Source organism: Galeopterus variegatus, unplaced genomic scaffold, assembly GCF_000696425.1.
Source record: "Galeopterus variegatus unplaced genomic scaffold, G_variegatus-3.0.2 Scaffold1205, whole genome shotgun sequence".
NCBI classification, from domain to species: domain Eukaryota; kingdom Metazoa; phylum Chordata; class Mammalia; order Dermoptera; family Cynocephalidae; genus Galeopterus; species Galeopterus variegatus.
This window is the reverse complement of record NW_007727316.1, coordinates 191750-215003: the sequence shown is the minus strand read 5'-3', so window position 1 is coordinate 215003 and position 23254 is coordinate 191750. Positions and strand designations below refer to the sequence as shown.

The 23254-nt window shown below is 39.9% G+C and overlaps 1 protein-coding gene across 5 annotated transcripts in view; it reads right to left on the bottom strand.

Moving 5' to 3' along the window:
• The window catches only part of SPATS2L (spermatogenesis associated, serine-rich 2-like), a 180020-nt gene that overhangs the window by 17651 nt on the left and 139115 nt on the right, over positions 1-23254 (bottom strand). For 4 of the 5 annotated variants that reach the window (XM_008575549.1, XM_008575550.1, XM_008575548.1 and 1 more), the window contains exons 7-8: positions 20215-20421; positions 18735-18870 (exon numbers count right to left, since the gene is read on the bottom strand). In XM_008575549.1, coding sequence (XP_008573771.1) covers positions 18735-18870; positions 20215-20421 — 343 coding nt within the window. The remainder of the gene's footprint in view (positions 1-18734; positions 18871-20214; positions 20422-23254) is intronic. The other variant, XM_008575552.1, reaches the window with a different exon arrangement.

Below are 23254 nucleotides of genomic sequence, written 5' to 3'. Positions count from 1 at the left end.
GCTTCATTACAAGTTCTTTATCAATCCTTTCATAGGTTTTTATGTCCGGAGGAGACAGGAGAGAGAGAAGAGTCAGCAGGAAGGCTGGGGGCTGTGGAGGGTGAAGAGCCTGGGAGAAACCCCCAGTGGTGGGGTGAACATAGATGTCAGATGCTCTTTTTATTTCATTTCAACCATAAAGATTTCTATATATATCTCTAAAACAGAAGGCTTCTTTAGGACCATAACTATAGTATTTATTGTAACACCTACAAATATTTAACAATACTTTAATGTTATCAGATATCTTCTCAGTATTCAATTTCCCCAATTTTTCCCATGAATCTTTTTATAACAGTTTGTTTAAACCAGGATCTAAATAAGGCTAGTTCCTTGCAATTGGTTGAACTGTCTCTTAAATCTGTTTTAATCCATAGGTTCCCTCCCATCTGTTTTCTCATCCCCTCTGCAATATATTTGTTGAAGAAATCAGGTTGTTTGTCCTGAAAAGTTGTCCAAGGTCTGAATTTTTATGATTACCTATCATTGTATTGTTGAACCTGTTCTTTTGTATTTCTTATAAACTTATTAGATGTGAAAATTTGATTAAATTCGCATTCGATTTTTTTTTTTCAGGAGAAATACTTTACAAGTGTGTTGTGTCATTATGTGTGTGCTGACGGAAGCATACAATATAAAATATTTCTCCTGAAAAAAAATCAAATGTGTCTAATCAAATTTCTACACCTAATAAATTTATAGGAAATATAAAGGACATCTCTCATTTTTATAAAATTAGCAGCCATTGATAATCATTGCCTAAATTAATAGGGTTTGCAAAATGGGGATATTCAAACCTCACTCCTTTATTTATGAAAATCTTCCATAAAGAGAAACTTTCCTTAACAACTATTTCTCATGAAGTACAGTTTGTGTAGGTAAAGCAGGATAAATGCTTGAGTCTCGCCTTTTATTTATCAGTTTCAAAAGGGTAGTTGGTTCCTTAGTATCCTCCAAAGGTAATCAGTAAGATTTTTTTGCTTGTTTGTATAGTTTAATCATGAACTTATATTTAATGTGCTTCAGAACAGTTATAATCCTTATTACTACTCAGATTGTTCATTCCTTCAGATTGACTTTATTTCCCTCTCTAAGACGTACTTTCAAAATTTAAAGTGTGCTAAAAATTTATTTCCTCTTAAGGATTTTGCAATATTTGTCAAAGTAAAAAATGGTTTCTAGGGTATATCTATAGCAGTTTTAGGGTTCCTCAACTACTAGATGATGTAATCGAAATACTTGGACAGTAAGGACTTCGTGCTGAGGAGCTCAGCTCAGCTCTTTCTAACCAGGAAATCCTAGTGGAAAGAACGGATGTGTACAGTGAATGGCAAATTCTCCAGAACTGGGCTCTGAGCCTAGTACATCAACTGTAGACAACATCAGTTATTCCCATGATGCATATGGCTTAAGGTCACTGGATATGATCGCTTTGATGTAACTGGCATATCAGGATACCTGTACTTCATTCACTGATATGACATAGGTATGACATGTTTTAATTCTAGGAAATGTTTGATACAGAAAGGTGTATGGTGGGAAGGAAGTCTTTATCTCATATCGGTTACTTACTCAGTTCCCCTCTCTGGTGGTCTCCAATGTTACAAGTTTCTTGCATTTCCTTCCAGAGTCTGTCTATGCATCAACCAGCATATATCTGGTAACTGTATGAAATGCTTGGTTGAGTCAATAGGTTTTGTGCTCCTGTGATTACAAGCTATATTAAGCTACTCTGTCAAGTTCACAAATGCAGCCATAATAGGGGCAAGTATGTTTTTTGTTTATGTTTTTTACAACCTTTTTAGAAAGGGTACTCCCATCTTGGTTTAGGGAAACAAAGGCTAATGCACAAGCTGTTCAGGAGATAAGGTGAGAACCTAGAGATCTGAAGCCAGGAGCCCAAACTACAAATACATGGTTAAGCTATTCTGCATGAGAAAATGTTTTGAGTTTTTATTCCCAATAGATAGGGAGGAAAAAAGAGAGAGAGAAGAGTCAGCAAGAAGGCTGGGAGCTGTGTAGGGGGAAGAGGCTGGGAGGAATTGCCAGCACTGGGGTGGGCAAGAGAAGTTCCAGGAGCCAGAACGTCTCGTTGCCATTGTAAGGTGAGTGCTGTGTGCCTGGCTTAGGATGCTGCATCTTGGTGAGCATGGTTTGGATATATGCATGCATGCACACACACACAGAAACTGAGGCACTGCTGGGTTTCACTTCTGGGTCAATGCAAGCCGAAGAGATGGCCAGAGGCACAGCCTCAAAGTAGAGTGACCATGGGAATGTAAAACCCTACCCAGAACTGGCACAAATCTTGGAGAGGGCTTTGGATGCCCTCAGGATGCAGAATAGGAGTCCAGACAAGCCATTTGGAGCTTAAGGGTTGACTTGCAGGGTTACATAGTGCTGCAGCCACAGGTCAGGTGAGAATTGCAGGTAACCTGTGCTCCATTCTCTTCACCTGTGGAGTGAGGCCTGGTTGCACAAGGTTTGGGACGGCTCTACAAGAATATGCCACAGAGAAGACTGAAACAGGAAGACTGACAAAACCTTTGTTCATTTGACCAATACTTGCCAAGTGCCTGCTATGTGCCTGGCAAGGGTTATGGGGCTGGGAATACAGCTGTGGACTAAAAAGAAAGATTCCTTCCACCCTGTGGAGCCTACATTCTTTTTGGGAGAGCTGAGAAGAATGTGAGAAAACCTGCGGGACTCACTGGGGAAACAGTGAAAAACAGGCAGGGAAGAAAATGGTGATGGCAAGAAGAAGAAATTAGAATTTTCCCTCCCCTATCAACTAGAGGCTTCTAAATAGAGTCTCCAGGTTTTGAGGGCATGCATGGCACACACTATGGGAGATATGTGCATGTGACACAGACTGGCATGTTTCCTGATGTCCAGTGGGTAGCAGAGGAGCAGACTGCAGCGGGAGTACCAGGATGGCCCCATACAGTCCTGCAGTCCCCACCACCCAAACAAAGCAGAGGCACTGGAGGCTGGAAATCTGCTGCCTGTGTACGTGTTGGTTGGGGAAAATGGGTGGGAAGAGGACTTTGCTAATTTCTTTACCTGTTACAAGATCATGGTAAAACTTTTGTTGATTAAATTTGTTAACATAATTTTACGCCCAGAGAGTTTACAAGATGGACATTTGGGGTATAATACATATCCCCAGTCTAACACATATTAAACAAAGCTGGATATTATACAACAGTTAGTTCAGGCCTTCCGGGCCAGCAATAGAAGGGATGAAGGTTTACACAATCAATTGTTCATTTGCTTAATCCACACACTTGAGGATGTGAAAAAGCCTATGAAGTTGGCATCAAACCATGCTTCCGGTCCTCTGGGTATTTCAACAAAAACGATCATCTTCAAGCACCTCAGTAATTCAGGCGCTGCTATGTCTGTATGACTGCTTTCAAAACACATGCACAAAGTCAGGCCAAGGGGATCTCTGCGGAGTCAGGATGAACTGCAGAACTGACGCGAACCAAGATCAGGGGCCAGGCCAAGGCAGATAAACCTGACCCTCCCTCAAGAATCTCAATAAGGTGGATCTGAGGGCTCCTTGGGTTTTGCTTTCGAGACAAGAGGCTTGTCAAGGGAAGAGTAACTGTGGGAAGAGAATGCAGAGGTTGAAGTAGAAAAGGCCAGCCTGTCCTTGGCAGGCTGTCAGACAGTGAGGAGCCAGCAGCCCATGAAGCTAGCGCCAGACTAACAGAAGGGTCAAAGAAAGACCGTGTCAAAAACCTTCCAAATGCCTATAAAGCCTGGGTGTAACATCCAGCTTCGTGAGCAATTTCAAGTGCCATTTGCACGTCCCATTGAATCTTCTTAGAAGTACCAGGACAGAGATACACACTGAAGTGCTGCTTGATGAAAAACAAATCTGCAGGCTGGATAAGGACAGAGGGTGCTTAGCAAATATGGTTTGATTATCAGATATGGAGGGAGGAGAGAGGAGGAAGGTCCTTTGAGAGGAATGATACCAGAGGTGATGAGTCACAGAAGAATCACAGACAAGGTCATGGACCACATTCCTATTGGAGACGTACAGAGCTCACACACTTGCTTTCGAGGTACACCTGTGTAGACAGATCTCAGCCTTCAGTTGCCTCAAAATGAGAGTTGATCATAACTAAGAGTTTGTGGGTGCCTACTGTGGGCTAGGCACATTAGGTAGAGTGTCAGTACCTACTGCAACGATCTCACCCAGCAGGGATGAGCCCTGCTCTCTCTTTGCCACAGGGCCGTGGCACACGCCCCTCCGTCTGCCTTGAAGACAATGTTCCTCCTCAATCTTGCCTCTTTTCATCTAATTAATTCCTGACTCTTCCTTCAGGTCTTCACTTCATCACTTCCTCAGGGAGCACTGGACTGAGTTTAGAAAGCTTCTGCTCAACTATATGATCTTAGACTCTTGTGGGTTCCTTAGCAAAAACTGCTTGATAGTGATGAATTAAGGGAAGACAATATATTCATTTTTCCATGGCATAACGATAATGAAACTTTTCCTTAACTAGTATGTTGTGGTGCTTGCACATAATTCATGTTTGTGCAATAATTTATGTAATTTTGTTCCTTGACAGAATCTTATCATTTGAGACATAAACTTATTAATAAAAGGGTAACGATATTCACTAAGCACAGAGTTTGGTTCAGAATCAAAACAGGTAGTTGATGATTCTGTGTGTAAATTGGGGTGGTTTAACTATTGAAATTTGTGCTTCTCCCACTAATCATCTCAAACTCTAAGTTTTGAATATTTTTGCTTTTCAACAGTGATCCTCTGTACTTAACAGAAATACAGCACTGTTTAACTAGCTTTTCACTGGCCACTAAAAGTTCTCTAAATGGTTGAGGAAAGCACTCTGGAGGGCACTAGACTTGAGATACATCAAACACGTTCTGTGTAAACAGAGCTCACATAAAACCTGCAGTGACCTCACGTGTTGCAGAAGTGCCTTTTCTCCTTCCTAAAACACGTCTTCTCATTTTATCTAAACTGCCTGGATAGTAAAATTTTATTTTGTTGCCATAAAAAAGCTTTTATTATGCAAGCAATAAGGTGTAAGGACATTACCATGGCAAAGACTTTATGGTTTATTATATAGTTAATCACAGAGATAAAGTGTCATTTTATAAAAATGTTTCCACTGTCTTGATTCCTTTCTATAGGGGACTAATAATAACAATAATAAAAAGAACCAGAAAGATTCTTTAGTAGGAATAGAGGTATCATTTTATGCTCTGTGAAAGACTTGTCTTTAAATCTGGAGACTAATAGGGCTGACTGGTTAGCTCACTTGGTTAGAGCATGGTGCTGATAACACTAAGGTCCAGGGTTCAACCCTGTCCTGGCCAGCTGCCTAAAAAAATAAAAAACTTGGAGACTCAGACACTGAGTGACAAGACTGCTTTGTGTGAAAGCTCGGATGAGCCACATCAGGTCTAGTATTCTTCAGAAATAAAGATGCTGTGAGATGGCAGCCCCAGGACGTCAGTGGTTGATAAACCGGAGAACAGAATTTGTGGTGGATATTGAGAAATGAAAGCAGAATTTTAAAGAAAATTTAAAGAAATCAATCTGCAACAACAGCCAGAGCTAGATGTTAAAGAGTTAAAACTCCGATGTTTTGCCTCAGGGAGACCAGAGTGAGAGGAACTGCCTGGGACTATCTGATCCCAGACAATCTCGCTTCAGGACCTTCTTGTGAATAAAGGGCTTCAGAACAACCAGGCTGGGGCACCAGGAAGGAGGCCTGGGCTGGAGCAGGTCCTGGCAGGAGGAGCTGTAGGAGAGCCTGGATCCCCAGCGCTCTGACAGAGAAAGAGAAGGTGGAACTGCTGGGGAGAAGACAGTCTAATGAATGCTAACAGCGTGTTTCAGCCCTTCTGGCTTCTTCGTAGACAGCATAAAGCATGCAAATGAGTGATAAGTCCTAAAGGCAGGCTTCCCTGTATAAAGACTATTGCCCCCCACTGTGGGTCCAGCCCCTTATTACAGCATAGGAGTATGGACTGTGACCACAGCTCAGAGGAATGCCAGCTGGGCTCCTGACAGCGTAGCAGTGCCCAGTAGCCACTAGTGGGTCCTGAGCTGGGGAGCCACGTTTGCCCTTTGCTAGCCAGTACTGAGGCAAGAGATGCCTGTACTGCCCAGGAGATCAGGCATCTGTGTCCTTTCCCCTCAGTGAGAGGATTCTGCCCAGCAGGTGGAGGGCAGGAAAACTTCCTTTACGCATTTAAGGCATAATGTACGGTTTCCCATGGGTACCATTTCCAATCCAACCCCCCCAAGTATTACCAGCGATTCCTGGGCCCAGGGCAAAACTAGGCAGGCGCTTCAGATCACCCATTTCTCAACCATTGCAGCTGTCAACAAAGCTTGCTCCCCAGCTGCATGGCCAAAACCACAGCAAGACTGTGTGTGATTCTGTATTCCCAGCTCTTGCATGCTGCCAATTCCCAGCTCTTCTCTGTCCGTTCTACACCCATCCTGTCCCCTCTCCTCTACCCTGTATACTGGTTACTAGGACAACTCACCAAGTTTCCATGCCTTTTTCTTTCACTTCCCACATGATTATGTCCTCTGGAGTCTCTCCCAGAAATGTCTCTCCTACTTTCCTCTCCCACTGTTGCTAATTTAACCCTGGGATCATTATCAAGTAGTTTGGCTATGTTTATTTTTTTGTTTATTGCTACACTGCTAAGATTCCTGTGTCTGTCACCTTCCACTCTACATTTTTGCATTTAGGTTTTTCGGTAACTTGAACTCTTTTCTGAATGCAGCCGTGGTGACAAATTGATCTTTATGGAGATTTCTTGCATTTCACAATGTTACTTGGCAAACATACAAAACCCAACATACATAAGTACAGCATGTAGACTGGGTTTGGGACACAACCCTTTGAAGAGCTGCCTACTAATCATGTCTATCAGGGAAATAAAGTTGCGGTGCCTTGAAGCATAAACCACGCTCCACATACAAAGCAAAGGAAAAACCCCTCTTTCAATGAACATCAACAACTGCACTTGATTTGCCAATCAGGCTGAGCCTGTTTTATTTCTATTTCTTTCGTCAGAGGTAACACGATGTGTTAATATCTCTTAGTCTGCATACTTTATAAGTGTATTGGAATCGTACAATGACTTGAAACCACTGTTTATGAGTATTAAATCAGATCATCTGAGGTGCATTTCTGGAATGAGAGATGTGAAGATTTAGCATAAGAACTAAACTCCCAACACTTAGAAAATTCTGGAGTTCCTCAAAAAGGTCACGGTTAATTAAACAAACAAAAACTACAGGGGTCTTTCTTCTTGGAATTTTTTACATGACAAATTGCAAAACCCTACAAAGTCTACAAATCTCACAACACCAAATGTTCAACTGAAAAAAATCTACATTCTTCATATACCTCCATTTAGAATTTTACATATGACTTTTCTTAATATAATTTCTTATCTTTGCTAACTACTACTTACTTTGGTCTCTTTCCATGGAGTTCACTATTCAGAGAATGTAACTTAACTATATTTCAGTATCTGTAACTATAAAAATGATATGACTTACCACTTACCCCATCACCCCCGTTTTTAAAGCTATACCTATGGAAGGAGAAAGCAAACAATCCTGTCTGTGGACGTCAGATGTCTTATAGCACAAGGGTACAATTTAGGAAATTGACTTAACATTCTTCACATTTTTACTTCATTTTACATGCTTAATAAAAACAAAACAAAACAAAAAAACCTGAGAAATACAGAAAGCAGGATAAAATAAAACAAATTTGAAAATAAAACAAAACAAGGCAGAAATCCCTCTCTGTCTCATACACAAAATAGAGCCAACCAACCACTCTGAATACTCTCGTTGTATTTCCTTCCAAAAAAATCGGGGGGGCGGGGGTGGTGGTGGTGGTGGTGGTGGTTGTCTATGCAGAAGGTATCATGGCTGTTGAACATGAATAATTTAGGGACAGACACTGGAAGAGACTGATGTGGTATAAGAAGGACCAGAAATGCTGGCTTATGTCCAACCCGAGGCGGCTGGGCCTCGCCCCACTGCTCCTGGCCTCCCGGCAGGCTGTGCACTCCTAGGCTCTCCTGTGAACGGCGGGGGCGGGGATGTGTTCTTTCTGTTTTGGGCAGTAAGCTCTTTACCACTTGGCACTTCTAGTGTCACATGCTGCCCTCCATCCTCAGTCCTCAGTAATGCCTTGTCCAGTGGCTTCCAAAGTGGGGACCCAAATAAAATATTAAACTTTATGTACCATCAGCTTTCTTTAACTGCAGATTCCTCATCTGCGGATTCAACCAATTGTGGATCAAAAATATTCGGGGATAAAACTCAATAAAAAATAATGATACACAATAAAAAATAATACAAATAAAAACAGTACAGTATAACACCTACTCACATGGTACTGACATTGTATTAGGTATTACAAATATTTTGGAGTTTGTGGGTGGGCAGGTGAGTGTGGGTTCCTGGGAACAAATCCCCCATGGATACCAAGAGACGACTGTACTTAATTTTATTCAAAAAAGTAGAATTTCCTAATCTTTAGTACATAGATTAAGAAAAGTAATTTATAAGTGAATTTCTGACTTAAGGGATGTGCTAAAAATTGATTTATTGATGGAGTGAGACCCAGGGTACATACTCCTCCCAGAGCACAATATGGTCTTTTGTGCTTCTGATTCCTCATGTTGTTTCTTCTGCACGGAATCTTCTTTCTCTCTTTTCCATCTGGCAAATTTCTAGTCTTCCTTCAAGACCCAGCTCAAATGTCACGTCTGTGATAGACCCTTTCCTACCCAGCCAACCAGAGCTGACTTCCCCCTCTTCCAGGTACAGCTCCATTATTGCTTGTTTCTATCTGTACCCACTAGATCTTGGGCTTTTTGAGGAAACAGACTGTCTTTATCCCTCAGTCTTTTTAGCAGTGCTTCTTCAGGTGTGGTCCTCAGACCACCCATGCTCATACTCAATGTACTTACTTACTCATCAGAAGAAGATTCCTGCCCCCCCCCCCCTCACGGAATCAGAATCTCTGGTTATGGGGCCCGGTGTTCCTCCTCGTGCACTTGAAAGTTTGAGAACTACAGGCTTGGCACATGTTCATCTATCCACTGAACAGATGAATGAAGAAAGAAAAAGAGAGATGTAGAGAGAGGCATGGCAAGATGTAAAAGGGGCAGGAGGGCTGTTTTGATGGCAACTGGCCATTCAGAACCGGGGGTCCCTTTGCCTTACTTCTCTCTCCATCCAGCAATAAACAGTAAAAGTTGTGATGAAGTATCCATATCTCATAGCTGGGATCCACTGCATGCTAAATAAAGAAAAAACCGGAGAAGGATAACTTCTTCCTAGTGTCTTGGTGCAGAGAAAAAGAAATTTCCTAAATGTTACTCCGGAAGGGAAGAAAACCAGCCTTGACTGAATATCTATCATGGGCCAGGCAAGTGACTTTCTAGAATGATCTGATAAATATATTATATTGCATATGAATTTTCACAAAACCCTTAGAAAGTGATAGCAGTACCCCTGTTTATAGAGTAGAAGTTAAGACATTCAACCAGCTTCAGAGCTAGAATATGTGGAGATGAGATTTAAACCCCTTTCTGTCTAATTGTACACTCTATGCCTCCTAATAAGTGGTTAATTAACCTTGGAAAATGTGACTTTTATTAGTCTATGGCCTAGTAAGAAGCAAGAGTTTATAGTCACTAGAAGAATAATGTAGCACACACATAAGGAATTCTATTATATTGACTTTTGGTACAGCCTTTCCATACAATTTGTTGCTGTCTTAGCTGACAAATTGCCCAAAATGACTCCTTAGTCTTACTGAGGAGTACCAGTCCAATAAATAGACATAAGCTCCAAAATCCATTTTGAAATTGTGACCTGAGTTATCTCACTTTTTAATTTTATAATGTATTTTATTTCATGTTTTAATTTTAATTTTTTTATTGAAACATATTGCTTGTGCATATTTATGGGGCAAGAGTTATATTTCAATACATGTATACAGTGTGTGATGATCTAATCAGGATAATTAGCATATTCATCATTGCAAAACAATCATTTCTTTGTGATGTGAACATTTTCTCTCCTCTCTTCTAGTCATTTGATAACATGTAGTAAGTCATTGTTAATTATAGATTTCTGGGTTTACTGAATATTAAGAGAACTTATTTTTTCTGTCCAGCTGTAATTTTGTGTCCATTAACCAGCTCTCCCTATCCCCCCCTTCCCCTTTCTTTCCTAACTCTAGTAGCCACAGTCCTTCTCTCTCCTTTTAAGTTCAACTTATACAATGTATTACATACTTATACTAATATAGAAGAATAAGTTTAACTTATTATTCCCAGTGAAAATGGATTATATTATAAATTTTTTTTTTTTTTTTTTTTTTGTCTTTTGTCTTTTTTCCGTGTCCGGCAACGGATCGCAACCCTCAGTGTTGCCCCCGTACCGGACCGGGACCAGCAACGGGATCGCAACCCTTGGTGTTGCGCCCGCACCTCGCTCAGCCAGTGAGCGGCTGGTCTGTATGTGGGATCCGAACCCTCGGCGGGAGCACCGTCGCGCTCCCAAGCGGCGCACTGTAGCAGTGCACCACCGGGCCGGCCCTATATTATAAATTTTTAATAAAAAAGATCATACTCTATTACCCAATAGGAATGTGCAGATAGAACAATTTGCTGAACTCTTTTTTATGTTTCTATCTTATGATGAAAATTAACAATTCCTTTTCAGAAGGGTGCTACCAGGCTGGTAGATTGGTAGCCTTCATTTGCTGGAAAGATTCAGATTTTAAGCTGAAATCAGAATCAACTTGTCCTCCAGCTCTTGTTGTGGGTCTATTATTCCACAAAGAAGGCTACAGTGAAGGCAAAGCTGACTTCCAGTGCCAAGTGAGCAGCTGACGTAACCCATGGAGGTAATCCACACATGTAGCTCAGGAAGGCTATTAATATGAGCTGCTATTCATGCTGGTTTCCTGGGGACTGTGCCTAAACTGAAAAAGGCCAGTTCGGTACTTTTTGTATTTATCAGCCTGCTCTTCCTTCAGTCAACTGATTCATTCAGTCCTTGTAGTGGCCCTGGGGAAACATCTATTGCAGAGAAAAACCCCAGGGAGGAAAGAAAATAGGAAAAGAGAAGCTTTCACCTCCAAAAGAGTGAGCTATACCTATTTGGAATGACACGTATTCACAAATGAGGTAAGATTTGAAATACACTGTACCCAAAGGACTTGCCTTAGTCACAAAGTCACAGGAACCTTGAGTTTCTCCATATTATATAGTATTTGCCCTTTTCACAATTTCAGAATGGATCCTGGAGCTTATTTCTGTTTATTGGACTGGTGCGTAGTGAGGAAAAGGAGTCATTTTGGGCAATTTGTCAGCTAGAGAGCAACAAAAACCATACATATGGCTCTCATGAGGCATAAATATATTATTAGCCCCTGCCATTACTGTCTCTTGGTATCCTTTGCAAATGTATGTTCATCCCCATACTGTGAGTTCTTTTTAACATTCTGGCATAATATTGAATATTGGGTGTGAGGCAAAGAAACAAATTTGTTTGTATAGTGCTTTGTACAAGTCACAAGCAGGTGGACACTTAGAAAAACCATTTGATAAAGAGGAAAGAGATTAGTTAGAAAGTCTTGTTTGTACAGGTTTTGATCAATGGGAAGATTGTATTCATTCCCAGAGCAGAAGGATATAGAGAGCTTTTATTAAATTCCTTTTTAAAAAATTTATAAAAACACAATCCAAACTCTTGATTTAAAAAAAAAAAAGCCATAACAACACACACAACCGAAACTCTTGATTTTGTCTTCAGTACATTTAGTCTAAGGAGCTGGAAAAATTTAATAATCATTTAATACATTCCCGGTAATTACATAGGGAATTGAAAGCTTTATCTAACAATACTAAGTGGTGCTAAGTGGCTCAAAGGGCTCCTGAAGTTGGCTCTCCTATTGGTAATCCCATTATAAACATGTGCTGTTGAATGACACAAAGAAAAGCATCATTTTATCACTGTACAACTACACTACTGCAGATATGCTAGATTTTCATATATACATCAGGAGTGCTTACTGCTTCGGCCACACTGGTTTTACAATGCAATCTCTACTTGTTACCCAAACTCATATCAACACCCTCCATGAGACTGAACTCAAAAGCCAGATTTACTTGTTGTCAGATCACCTATTCTGTGACACAGATCTGATTCTAGAAACTGTTTCACATAATATGTATTTTTCTAATACTTACCTATTAAAGAATATATAGCTCCACAATTCTAATGATTCTCCTAAGTAAGAGAGAGTAATTACACGGCCAATGAGTGTTTGTTCAACCATTACTGCACCATAAGATATGTGAAGAAACCTTCTGTTTCATTCAGTCTAAACGGCACAAGAGCTGGCACACCTGAATATATCATTGGTATTAGAGTAGTTGAACATATTCCGTGTATGTCCAGAAAGACCAACTAATATTGCTGCCTGGCTGAAGCCAAAGAAGAATAACCTCCAGAAGATGCTTAATAGAATAATTCCCTACTGTATTTATCTTTACAAGCCTCAGATTTTCATCCTAATTCTGGTTCCCACTGTGATATTTGGTTTTATTGCAAAATGAGAAAAAGCCTTAGGTAGGAACAGAATGGCTAATGAAAGGAACTGTCTATCATTAGCTACAACCTTCAGTTCTTAATTTTTCCATTTTCTAAGGACTGAGTTGAATTCTGTAATGAAAAACAGACAAAAGAGCAAAGCCCTCAATTTTCTACACTTCAATATAATTGTTTTTCTGGTCTCAAGGAGGCGAAAAATGTAATTTTTTAAAATGTGTAGCTAGAAGGTTTATGTTTCAGGCAGTATGGAAAAAAATTTCCTACTACATTGATATGAAAAGAGAAGACACTATGGGGTTTGTTTTTTTGGTATTTAAGTAATTGGAAAGGAAATTCCCTCTCTCATACTCATGTTTCCAGTGGTGGGTTAGGAAGGCGACTGGGGGAGCAGACAGAAGCTCAGGGGTGTTGTAGAGGGAGAAGCCTCCATCCTTCCCTCGGGGAGCAACAGCAGGACACGCGGCAGGACAGATGGATGCACTCTGCCTCTCACTTTCCTCTTGCCCCGGCTTTACAAGCACTATTCACATCTTGGGACAGATAATTCTTGGTTATGGGAGAGGTGAGAGGAGCTGCCCTGTACGTTCTAGGACGGTCAGCAGCACCGTGGCCTACCTACTAGATGCCGGAAGCACTCCTTCCCTGGAGCTGTGACAGTCAAAAGTATTTCCAGACCAACTCTCTCCTGGGGGGCAAATTCATCCCATTTAGAACCACTGCTCTGGCCCCAGACATATTACTCCCGTTGGGGGATACTCAAGCAGTGGTTTCAACCACAGATGCCAAGAGAATCACCTGTTTTTTGTGGAGTTTTTTTGTTTTTTTTTTTAATGCCTTTTCCTGGGACAATTGCAGACCAGTGAAATCAGTATCTCTGTGGGTGCCACCTAGGGATGACACAAAGCTCTAAATGTTTTTAATTATAGTGTACATACATCTATTTTGGTATAAAGAGAAGTAAATATTAATTTACAGGCATCATCTTTTAGTGTTAAGCTATTCACAAAGGGAACAAATAAAAACTCCACAGGCTTTTAGCATGTATGGCAAGCCAGGTATCACACAAAAGCAATGAAAAGTTTGAAGAATGTGGGGGGAAACCAACTAGCAAAGCAAAAATCCTGCTGTGTGACAAACCTGCAAAAGTGAAGAAAAATGGTCTTATCTGGACTCAAAGTGTCTCCAAGGACATATGCTTCAATAGTTTCATATTATTTGGGAGTCCAAGGAAAAGGCAACTGGGAACATGGGACAGAGTGTCACAGGCGTTGTTCTGAAGTGCAACAGCCCCACCAGTAATTTACTATCTGGGAGGCCTTCTTAAATTCACATCCTAGAAAAAGGACAAAATATTTAAAATGTCACAGTGATGACATCCTGTCTGTGTGTAGGGCCACCCTGTTGATCACCTTGATAATCTATGAGTTGTTCTGCTTGGCTACAACAGGGCTTCAGTAGCAGTTGAAAGGGATTTGAGGGATACTGGAAGAAGATAAACTTATCTCAAAATAGCTTTTCTTCAGCCTGATATTCTCACTTTTAGAGTTCTTCTTTTGGCTGGGGGAGAGATTCTCAACAGAGCATTTGTTAACATGCAAATATGTCACTTGGGGAGGGAAGACACATAGTCATCAAAAGGATGAAGTTAGTTGTTACACAAGACAAATGAGTTTCAAAGGTTAAAAACGAAGAAAAGAAAAGGCACATGGAGACAGCATTCCAAGTTCCTATCTTGACTGAAGTGTCACAGTGAGGAGGCCTGGTCTGTAGGGAGCAGCAGGAGGTTCCCCTGTCTTTGTTGTCTGTTTTTCCCTTCTCCTAGATGAAGGGAAAGCAGGCAGAGAAAGGAGAAGTGGGCGAGGATACGGTTGGGGAGCTGAAACTCCTGAGCTACTTCCAAATTCTGCTTGGGCCAGACCTGGCACTGCTTCAGGAAAAAATAAACAGGAGGTATAGAAACATTTCTGGCCCCTTTATACAGAATGTGCGCTTTGACTAATTGCCCTTCCTATTTGAAAGCAAAGCAGCCTATAAAGATTGTCCCCACCCACCCCCCTGCTCTACAATCCCTTTTCTCCATCTCCAGCCCAAGCACACACTCTACTCCATGGGCTCATTACCCTCTTCCATTTTCCTTACGAGTGCTTTCAATTAGATGTTAAATTGACAATAGCACCTAACAGAATTTTTACAGCTACATTTTCGAATACTCTTTCTCCTAGCATATGGCAAAACTATCAAGTATTATTCACCTTCCTCGATGTTTTTTGAACTTAATGTTTTACTATTCATTTTAAGCCTTCACGATCAACTTGGACACACACACACAGATTTGTGATGAGAAGCTAGACTAGTTTGCACACAAAAACAATTAAATCTGGCAGCTATGATTCCAAAGGATGAATATTTTCCAGTTGTGGTAGGAGGCCAACCATATAGAAAACAAACCAGCTGTTTCATATTAGTTCCTGATGTAACTTTTCACACAGACGCTCGGGTTGCAAAATTTATTTTCTGTTAAGACATATTGTGAGAGCACTGTGTCGTGTTTGATCCCCTCTCGAATCCCCAATTCATTCTGGAAAAATGAGACTCCTCTATTCTATGGTCATTCAGCCTTCTGTAACTGTGTCCTGGTTAAATGCCAATTTTGATTTAGATTTTAGATACTTAATGGTTTTCTTTAATAACTGTATTGAACAAAGAAGCCTTCACAGCCTGATTGGGAAGGATAAGAATTTAGTTCATTTTACCTAATGTGGGCTCACTTGGTATTGAGGATGGGCAAACAACTGCTTTCTCCCAGCCTCTTGAAATCATCATTCTCATGAATTCCAGCAGTATTCTTTGTAGAATTTAGTCAAGCAGGAGTCTGGTCCTCAAGCTTGCATCTTGGTAGCAAAGTGAGTTTAGAATTTCTTATGTGGAACTTTCTAAACTACACACAATGCCTGTTGAGTACTTTGAGGTTAAGAGGACAGGGTGGCCCAAAGTGAAAGAGGAGAAGGGGAACTAGAGTGTATGTACATGACCACGTCATCCATGCTGCTCGTGTACTCTGCGAGTTAACATCTGTCTAAGAACAGATGTTTCCTCTTTTTGGATATCTCCAGAGGACTTGTCTCATGTCCTCCAAATCTAGATATGCCTTATAATGTAATCCTGAGGCTACAATTGTACTAAAGTGAATGGTGGTGGATGCAAAGTTCTCTCTAATGCTTAGAGTGCATGATTTCACCATCAATAGGAAAGCTTCCTTTTTTCTAAACTTCTAAGCTGCCTTCAATTCTGTGACCTGATATTTTTCAAGACCACCACAATCCCTAAAATTCATTGTTTTCTCCTTAGAAAACAAATGGGAGGCTTTATTTAAGTACATCACCATGTTTGCTGGGCCCCAGGCTTACTTGGAACACAGGCAAAATTTCTCCATTTGGCAGAAATGCGTGTAAATGCTTGGTTAAAAAAAAAGTACTTTGGTTGTATTTTTAAGTTAACATTTATGCAATTATTGTGGGATCATTTTTATTAAGGGTTAGATCAGAAAACAGGTGCTAGTGTTTACTCATTTTAAAGCAACAGCATACCAAAAATGGTTGATCTAAATTTTTTCTTCTTCATTTTGGAGTAAAAGTGCCATTTTGTTAAGTAGGTGGCTTTTAAACTGCAGTACTGTTTGGCAGAGCTCATTCAGAAGCGATCCTTCCCATTAGTTTAAAACACAATGTGAATTACAAGCAGGTAAAAGGTACACAACTTCCTTGGGTGCTGACTTTCCTGGCCTGGTGCTTTCAGCTCTTGAGGAGTGAAAAACACTCAAAGAATCTGTTGTAAATCTCAAGATGTCTCATGACCCATATGATGTTCATTTTACTAAGAAATAAAATAAAATAGAAAAAGTACTCAGAGCAGCTGGAGGAGAGAGAGGTAATTTGAGGTCATTGCTACACTTCGTCAATTAGTGTGTGAGTCACTCAGATGGAAGGTATACAGAGGCCTCAGAGGAAGAGTTTATTCTAAAATGCCACACAAAAGGATAAGACAGAGTGGTCTTCTCTGAGCAGCTAACTAAAACCTCCAGACGGGCTGGTAAATTATGACCCCCATGAGCCAAATCTGGCATGTTTTCTTTCTGTATTATCTATGGCTGCTCTGGCGCCACAAGAGCAGAGCTAAGTAGTTGCAGGGACATTACACCCATACTGCTTGAGATATCCACTAGCTGGCCCTTCGGAGATAAAGTCTGTTAATCCTGGCTCTCGAGAATGGGCCTGGAAGTTGGGTACACTTATAATTTGGAAAAGTCATATAACTATAAAATAATAATAACAATAGTACCTTTCATTTGTATAGCATCTGTACCTTATCTAAGCATGCAAACCTATTTTTGGAGTTGCTCTGAACGATCTGGTTATAGTCTGATCAAACAGAGAAGAGCTGCAGTGAAGTCCAGATGCCACCTGTGGGTGGGAGAAATGATTCCTCACCTCAGAGGGCCCTGAGAGGCTGAAAGATAACTGAAGGAGATGTTTTTCTTTCAAGGCCCTGGTGTCTTCTGCACCCTTAGAAACTGATATTCTATGTAGCAAATGGTTTAAAATTCATGAATTTTAGACTAGCTTAGTGTAAAGCTTAATCCTTAGTTTTACACAACTCTAGAATTTCTGTTAAAAAGGCATATCAGTATCAAAGCAAGGGCTTAGAATAGAAAAAGTAAACACAAGATGCAATCAAGTTCTAGAATTAAGGGAGGCCAATGAGATACAGGGGACATATTATGTGAGTCTGGGCATTGTGGATACATGTTTTCTTTCTCTTACAGTTTTCCTCTTTCTTTTGGTGCTGGCATCTTGATTTTCCTCTGGAGAACCATGGCTCTTCAACTCCCAGTCCACGGGATTGAGGTGGGACTCACCTTACTGCCACCTGTGTGGTAAGCACATGCCTCTGGCCTGGGTAGTGAGAAGACTCTGACCCTGTTGCCACAGTGATTGGTTTAGAGACAGATATGTGACCCAACCCAGCCAACAGGAATTAGCCCTTCAACTTTTGCTGAAACTGTTGCAAATAAAGCCCTCTCTCTCAGATCACAGGTGCTGAAGATTATGTAAGCCTAGAGTGTGGGGGTGGTGGGGTGTTTCATATTTGCTGTCACATGGAGAGATGCTGCCTATGAAGCCAAGAATGAGCAGAACTAGGAGACTGTGGGAGACGTTGAGAGATAAAAGGGGGGAAGGAAGGAAGGAGAGAGAGAGGGAAAAACTGAGTCCAAATAATATAATTTGGGTTTAGAACCAAATTTGAAAGAAGGAATCTTCTGGAATTTTCATGTATATCGGCCAATCAATTCTCTTTTGTCTTTAATTAGTGTGACTTGGTTTCTGTGACTTGAAACCGAAAGAGCCCTAACTGATAAACTGAAGACATTTTTCTACTGATAATAACGTAACCTTTATTAACAGATATTTAATTCCAATTGTGGACATGAGCAAATGTACAGGACTCAAAGAAATGTCTTCCATCAAAACCAGTTGCAGGGCAGGGCAGGACCAAAACCACATCAGTGCACCATTTCTTAACTCTAGTCTTAAAGATATCCAAGTATGGGATTCTATCACTGACCTAACGTAAGCTGTTTCTGAGTTCTGTTAATTAGTTTTTCTTACTTTATAATGATAATGCTGAAAAACATTTTGCTTTCTTAGTAGTATTCATATTAGCCTTCCAGGGATTTGTCAATATCATTTTTTTGAGGTTCTGTTCTTTGTTGAGGTTTTGTTCTGTATCATACACTTTTAGGCCAACTTCAAATGCCAATGAATTCTATCAAAGTTTCTTTTTATTCAAATACTTTCTCTTCTTTTTTACTCCCAAGATATATGCTTCTGCCTGTAGGGCTTTAAAAAAATCTACTGGAGAGTTGTTCTGTGATGTTTATATATTACATAAACAATGCTTTCCATCTCACGCTTTTACCTACAGGAACAGCTTAAGCACCATAAATTTATAGTTCTTAAGTTGAATTACTCACCAGTTGTGTAATTCAGCAAAGGCAGCTTTGATCTTCTTCACAGAACTATCCACTTCTTCCTTGATCATGACGCGGTATCTAGTTAGAGAAACAGTGCAGCGCTGCAAATCCTTCACTGATTTCTCAATATTTGGGCCTAAAATTGATGTCAAGAAAAAACATTGTTAACTTGAGTGCTTTATCCTTTATTTGTGAGCTAAACAACAAAACAAAGCATCTAACTCACCAAAAAAGAGAGATTCATATTTGTTTTTTAATGGAAAAACACAAAAAGTTCTGTCAAGAAAATGTTTGTAACCCAGAGTGGGTAGCTTGTATGGCCCCTGAGACCTCTCTGATTTCATAGCGAGGTGTCTGGCTGGGCCATTTGGGGCACGCTTATCTCCTCTGCTTTTTGGAAAGAGGCTCTGATCATTATGTTCTATCACAAACTGCAGTGTCTCAGAGTGTGATATGTATAAAGACCATTTGTGTTGCTGGCTCTCTCTATACACGCCACTCTGCATGGTTAAAAGCCAGCAGGGCTTTTGGAAGAGAAAAACGACACAGAGGTGGGAGAAGGACAAATGAGCTAGAGAGAGGCTGGAGCATCAGTGCCAGGTACACTGGCTCTGGTCCCATCAGTCCTGAGCCAGGCCTGTAATTACAGCAGCAGCACTTAACGCAGCTCCACGGTGCCCATCTTGCCTGATTTCCTGAAACTGTCACCAGGGTCTACAGATAGTGCATAGCAAATAGGCTGACTGTACTTATCCCAACAAGGGCATGTTTCTTAGAAGAAAGAAATCCTCCTCAAGAAAAGTAAAAAAGTACTTTCTCAAACCAAAGCCAAGGAAATCAGATACGACTGAGGCTGAATGAGAAGAATATTATTTGATCTTCTGGCAATCAGAAAGGAAGTGATTTAGCCCCTTTCGTTTTTAATACCAGTTGTGTATCAAGTATATCAAAGCTCAAAATATCATAAAAATCCAGAGTGTCAAATATAAAACCCTCTTTCAGCATTACACTGTCTGAAAGTTATAACACAGAACTGAATTTACATGGGAAATCATATCAGAAGAAGACATACCAGCCTCTAAACTCATCTTCATTCAATGCAAGTCAAGAACTCATATATCAGGGAAACATTAGTCTCTTTCAGCATTCACATTTCTAAAAGAACTCCTGCATTAACACTGGCTTTATATCAATTAGGGTAGAATGTATTTGTGGTACAAGTTTATCCATGCCTACAAAGAGAAAAACGGCCACAGAGGGGTAGAGACAGGTGATGTAATTCCACTTAAATATCCAAAACCTTTGATTAACATGGGAGAAATCACATCTGCTTTTCAGTCTATGTGGGTCACAGAAAGAAATGCAATTTCATGCGCATCCCTCTTCACTAAGCAGCATTTTTTGAAAAGTTCTGTCATTCCGGCACTTTTCTGTGTGTGCAAAATATGTTGAATCATTTGTGCAAAAGAAATCACTTTACCTCTTTTCTTTGCCAACTCATCTGGCTTTATTTCAAGATGAGCTGCAGGGGCATTGGACTTAACAGGAGATGTTTTTGCCTTAGGCTTGCTTGGGTTACAGGGTTGCTCAGCTGACCACTGTAGGCCATCTGACCTCTCTGCTGTTCCATGTATAGCTTTGGGGTTCCCATCTAAGGATATTTTCTGTTGCAGTAGTCTGTTGCCTTCTGTAAGAAAACACCAAATAACGACTGTGAAGTGATAAACTAAAAACACTGATGATAAAGAGATGGGGGATGCCAAGATTTTTGTTCTTGTTTACATGATGGCAATAATGCCTTTCATTACAAACAGTCAACAAACTGTTTTAATATAGAATCCCCAAAAGATTAGGATGTACTATAAAGAGCCTTGTATTTAGAGTCAGAAGATCTGGGTGTATTTTGGCTCTGGTAATTACTTGCAGAGTGACCCTGCCCAAGCCACTTAACAGCTCTGAGCTTTAGTTTCCTCACCTGTAACTATCCAGGAAGGTTATTAAGAGGTTTACAGGAAATGAGCAGCATTTTTCCCCCTATTCCAGGAAAGACTTAGGCATCTTTAATGAGGCTTCATATTGAGGCTATAAAAATGTAGCCCTTCTATCTCCATGTGCTATATTAATGCCTTGTGGTATTTTATTCTGAATTAATGAGGGCAGAAGAGTTATTGCAAATAGGGCAAGAATGAAGTGACAACAGGTACTATAATCATTGCATCTAATTTATGCAGGCCTTAAATCAGAAAACATCATCATCATATCTCAACTATATTTAAAATCCAGGGAGTCAGATTCTCTCTAGACTTTAATAGATGTGGTAATAAACTAGGAGCATGTTACTTTCAGCATCTTTTAAAGGTAGGTTCCTATTCAGTTATTGCTGGAGTGAATTACATGGCACCTTAGTGGCCTGAAAAGGAAATGTATCACCCTTTACAAAACTCTTGTTATCAGAGACCTTTGGGTGTGAAAAAAAGGGAGGCCAGTGTGCTTTTGAAGGCCAAGTTCATGAAGAAGGCTGGGTTTAGTGGAAAGAGTGCAGTTTACATCAGGGAGACTCAAGTTCTGATCTTCCCTATGGCCTGGATTACCTTGTGGGAATGTCTTCACTGCTCTGGTTGACTGTGGCTTGCACCCAAACACAGAACAGTAATCTCTGTAAAGCACAGTCTAATTTTCAGATAGTCACTCTGCCTGGCTTCTCTCTCCTCCCATGGTGCCTTGTAAAAACTTAACACATTACATTTTAACACAAGGCTTCCATGTCTGCCTCTTCACCCCTGCCTTGTGGAGACTGATCTCCTCCAGGGCAGATACTGAGTCCAATTCATTTTTATTTTTTATTTATTATCAATTAAAATTTATTTATTTACTTAAATTAAAACATAGTTGATTGTACATATCTGCGAGGTACAGTGTTGAATGTCAATACCTGTGTGCAATATGTGATGCTCAAATCAGGATAATTAGTATATTCAACATTATACAATGTAATTGTTTTTCATGGTGCTTTACCAATTTCTCCCTTATCCATGCCCTAGTACTTGTGTTTGGCACAATAGCTTTCTGTAGAATTATGACTGAATTAAAGCACACTTAAAATTATTTCATAGAAAAAAATAATAATTAAAGAACAGCTTTCCTGACATTGTCACACACACTACAGAGACTACACTCGAGAAAATTGCACAAGAATAGGATCTGGGTCCTGGTCAACTTGATTTTAGACATTAGCCCATTTATTATAAATATAATTCGACTCTAGTTGAATCCATCATTCATAACCTATATATCAAAAAAGCACAACATACTTTTTATAGGCTGAATGATGAGTACCTTTTAAAATTTATTTATAGTCCACTATAAATGTCTGGCAAGGGTGGTAATAAAAGTAAGTACTAAAAACAACATTTCCTCCAGTAATGAAACAGATTTACATAATAGTACTATGCAATTTTATCTTTGGTTATACTAAAGTGGAACTTCACTGTAGGACAGTGGTTGCCAAACTTTTCTTGATATTTATTACACATGAAAATCCCCAAACACCATCTCCAGAGATTCCAATTCAGCAATGGGCCCAGGATTCTGCTCCCCAGGTGATTCTGTTGGAGTGGAGATGATGGTACTACCTACCTTGAGAAACCCTACTGTAAAAGTACAGTAATACTAATTTTATGATGAGTTTATAAACGCTTGTGTTAAAACAATAACTAAGTCCAACCTGGTTCCAACTGACTCCCTCTTTAAATCTCAGTTGAGATTCAGTCTTGATGAGATATTATAAATGGACAATTTAAAACACAGCTCTTTGTGCACGGTGTAGTAACTTAAGTCATATTCTTAAAAATAAGGGGATTTATATTATAGCCTAATGGAAGTAATGACCTTCGAATAGAGGAAAAAATTATTCTGTTAAAATGCAAAAGAATTTTAAACAGAATACAAGCATGCAAATGAAAATGGGCTCATAAACTAAGAGCTGAAAATATTTTGTTTGTGTATCAGAGAACTGATAGATGGGCTATTGGTTCATTTCATCATTTGTCCAACAAATATTTTATTGAGAAATGTGAGTAGCAGTACTTTTTTTTCTGAAACATGCTTTTTATTCACTAATATATTAGGAGAATTTTCCGACATTGTTGACTTTTTTTCCAGAATTGCAACATAATTGATAATTGATTATACATATTTGAGTAGCAGTATTTTTTAAGGTCTTGAAAAGCTGTCTTATTATTGGTGGAATCACTGAACATTGCAAAGGTTTAAAATTCTCAAAGACAACTTGGATATATCTGTATCTTGGCTGTATAGATCCGTCTCCAGACAGTAAAATTCTGGGACTCTTTCAGACGAAAATTGGTGGAGAGTTATACAGCTACAACAGAATTAGGTTCATCTTGACTACATATCCTGGTATTTCTGGCAACAGAATAATGCCAATTCTTTCCTGGATACAGTGACTTTCCTCTAACATTATGGGCCAGTTCTCTATCATGTTGGGTCTCCATCAGTTC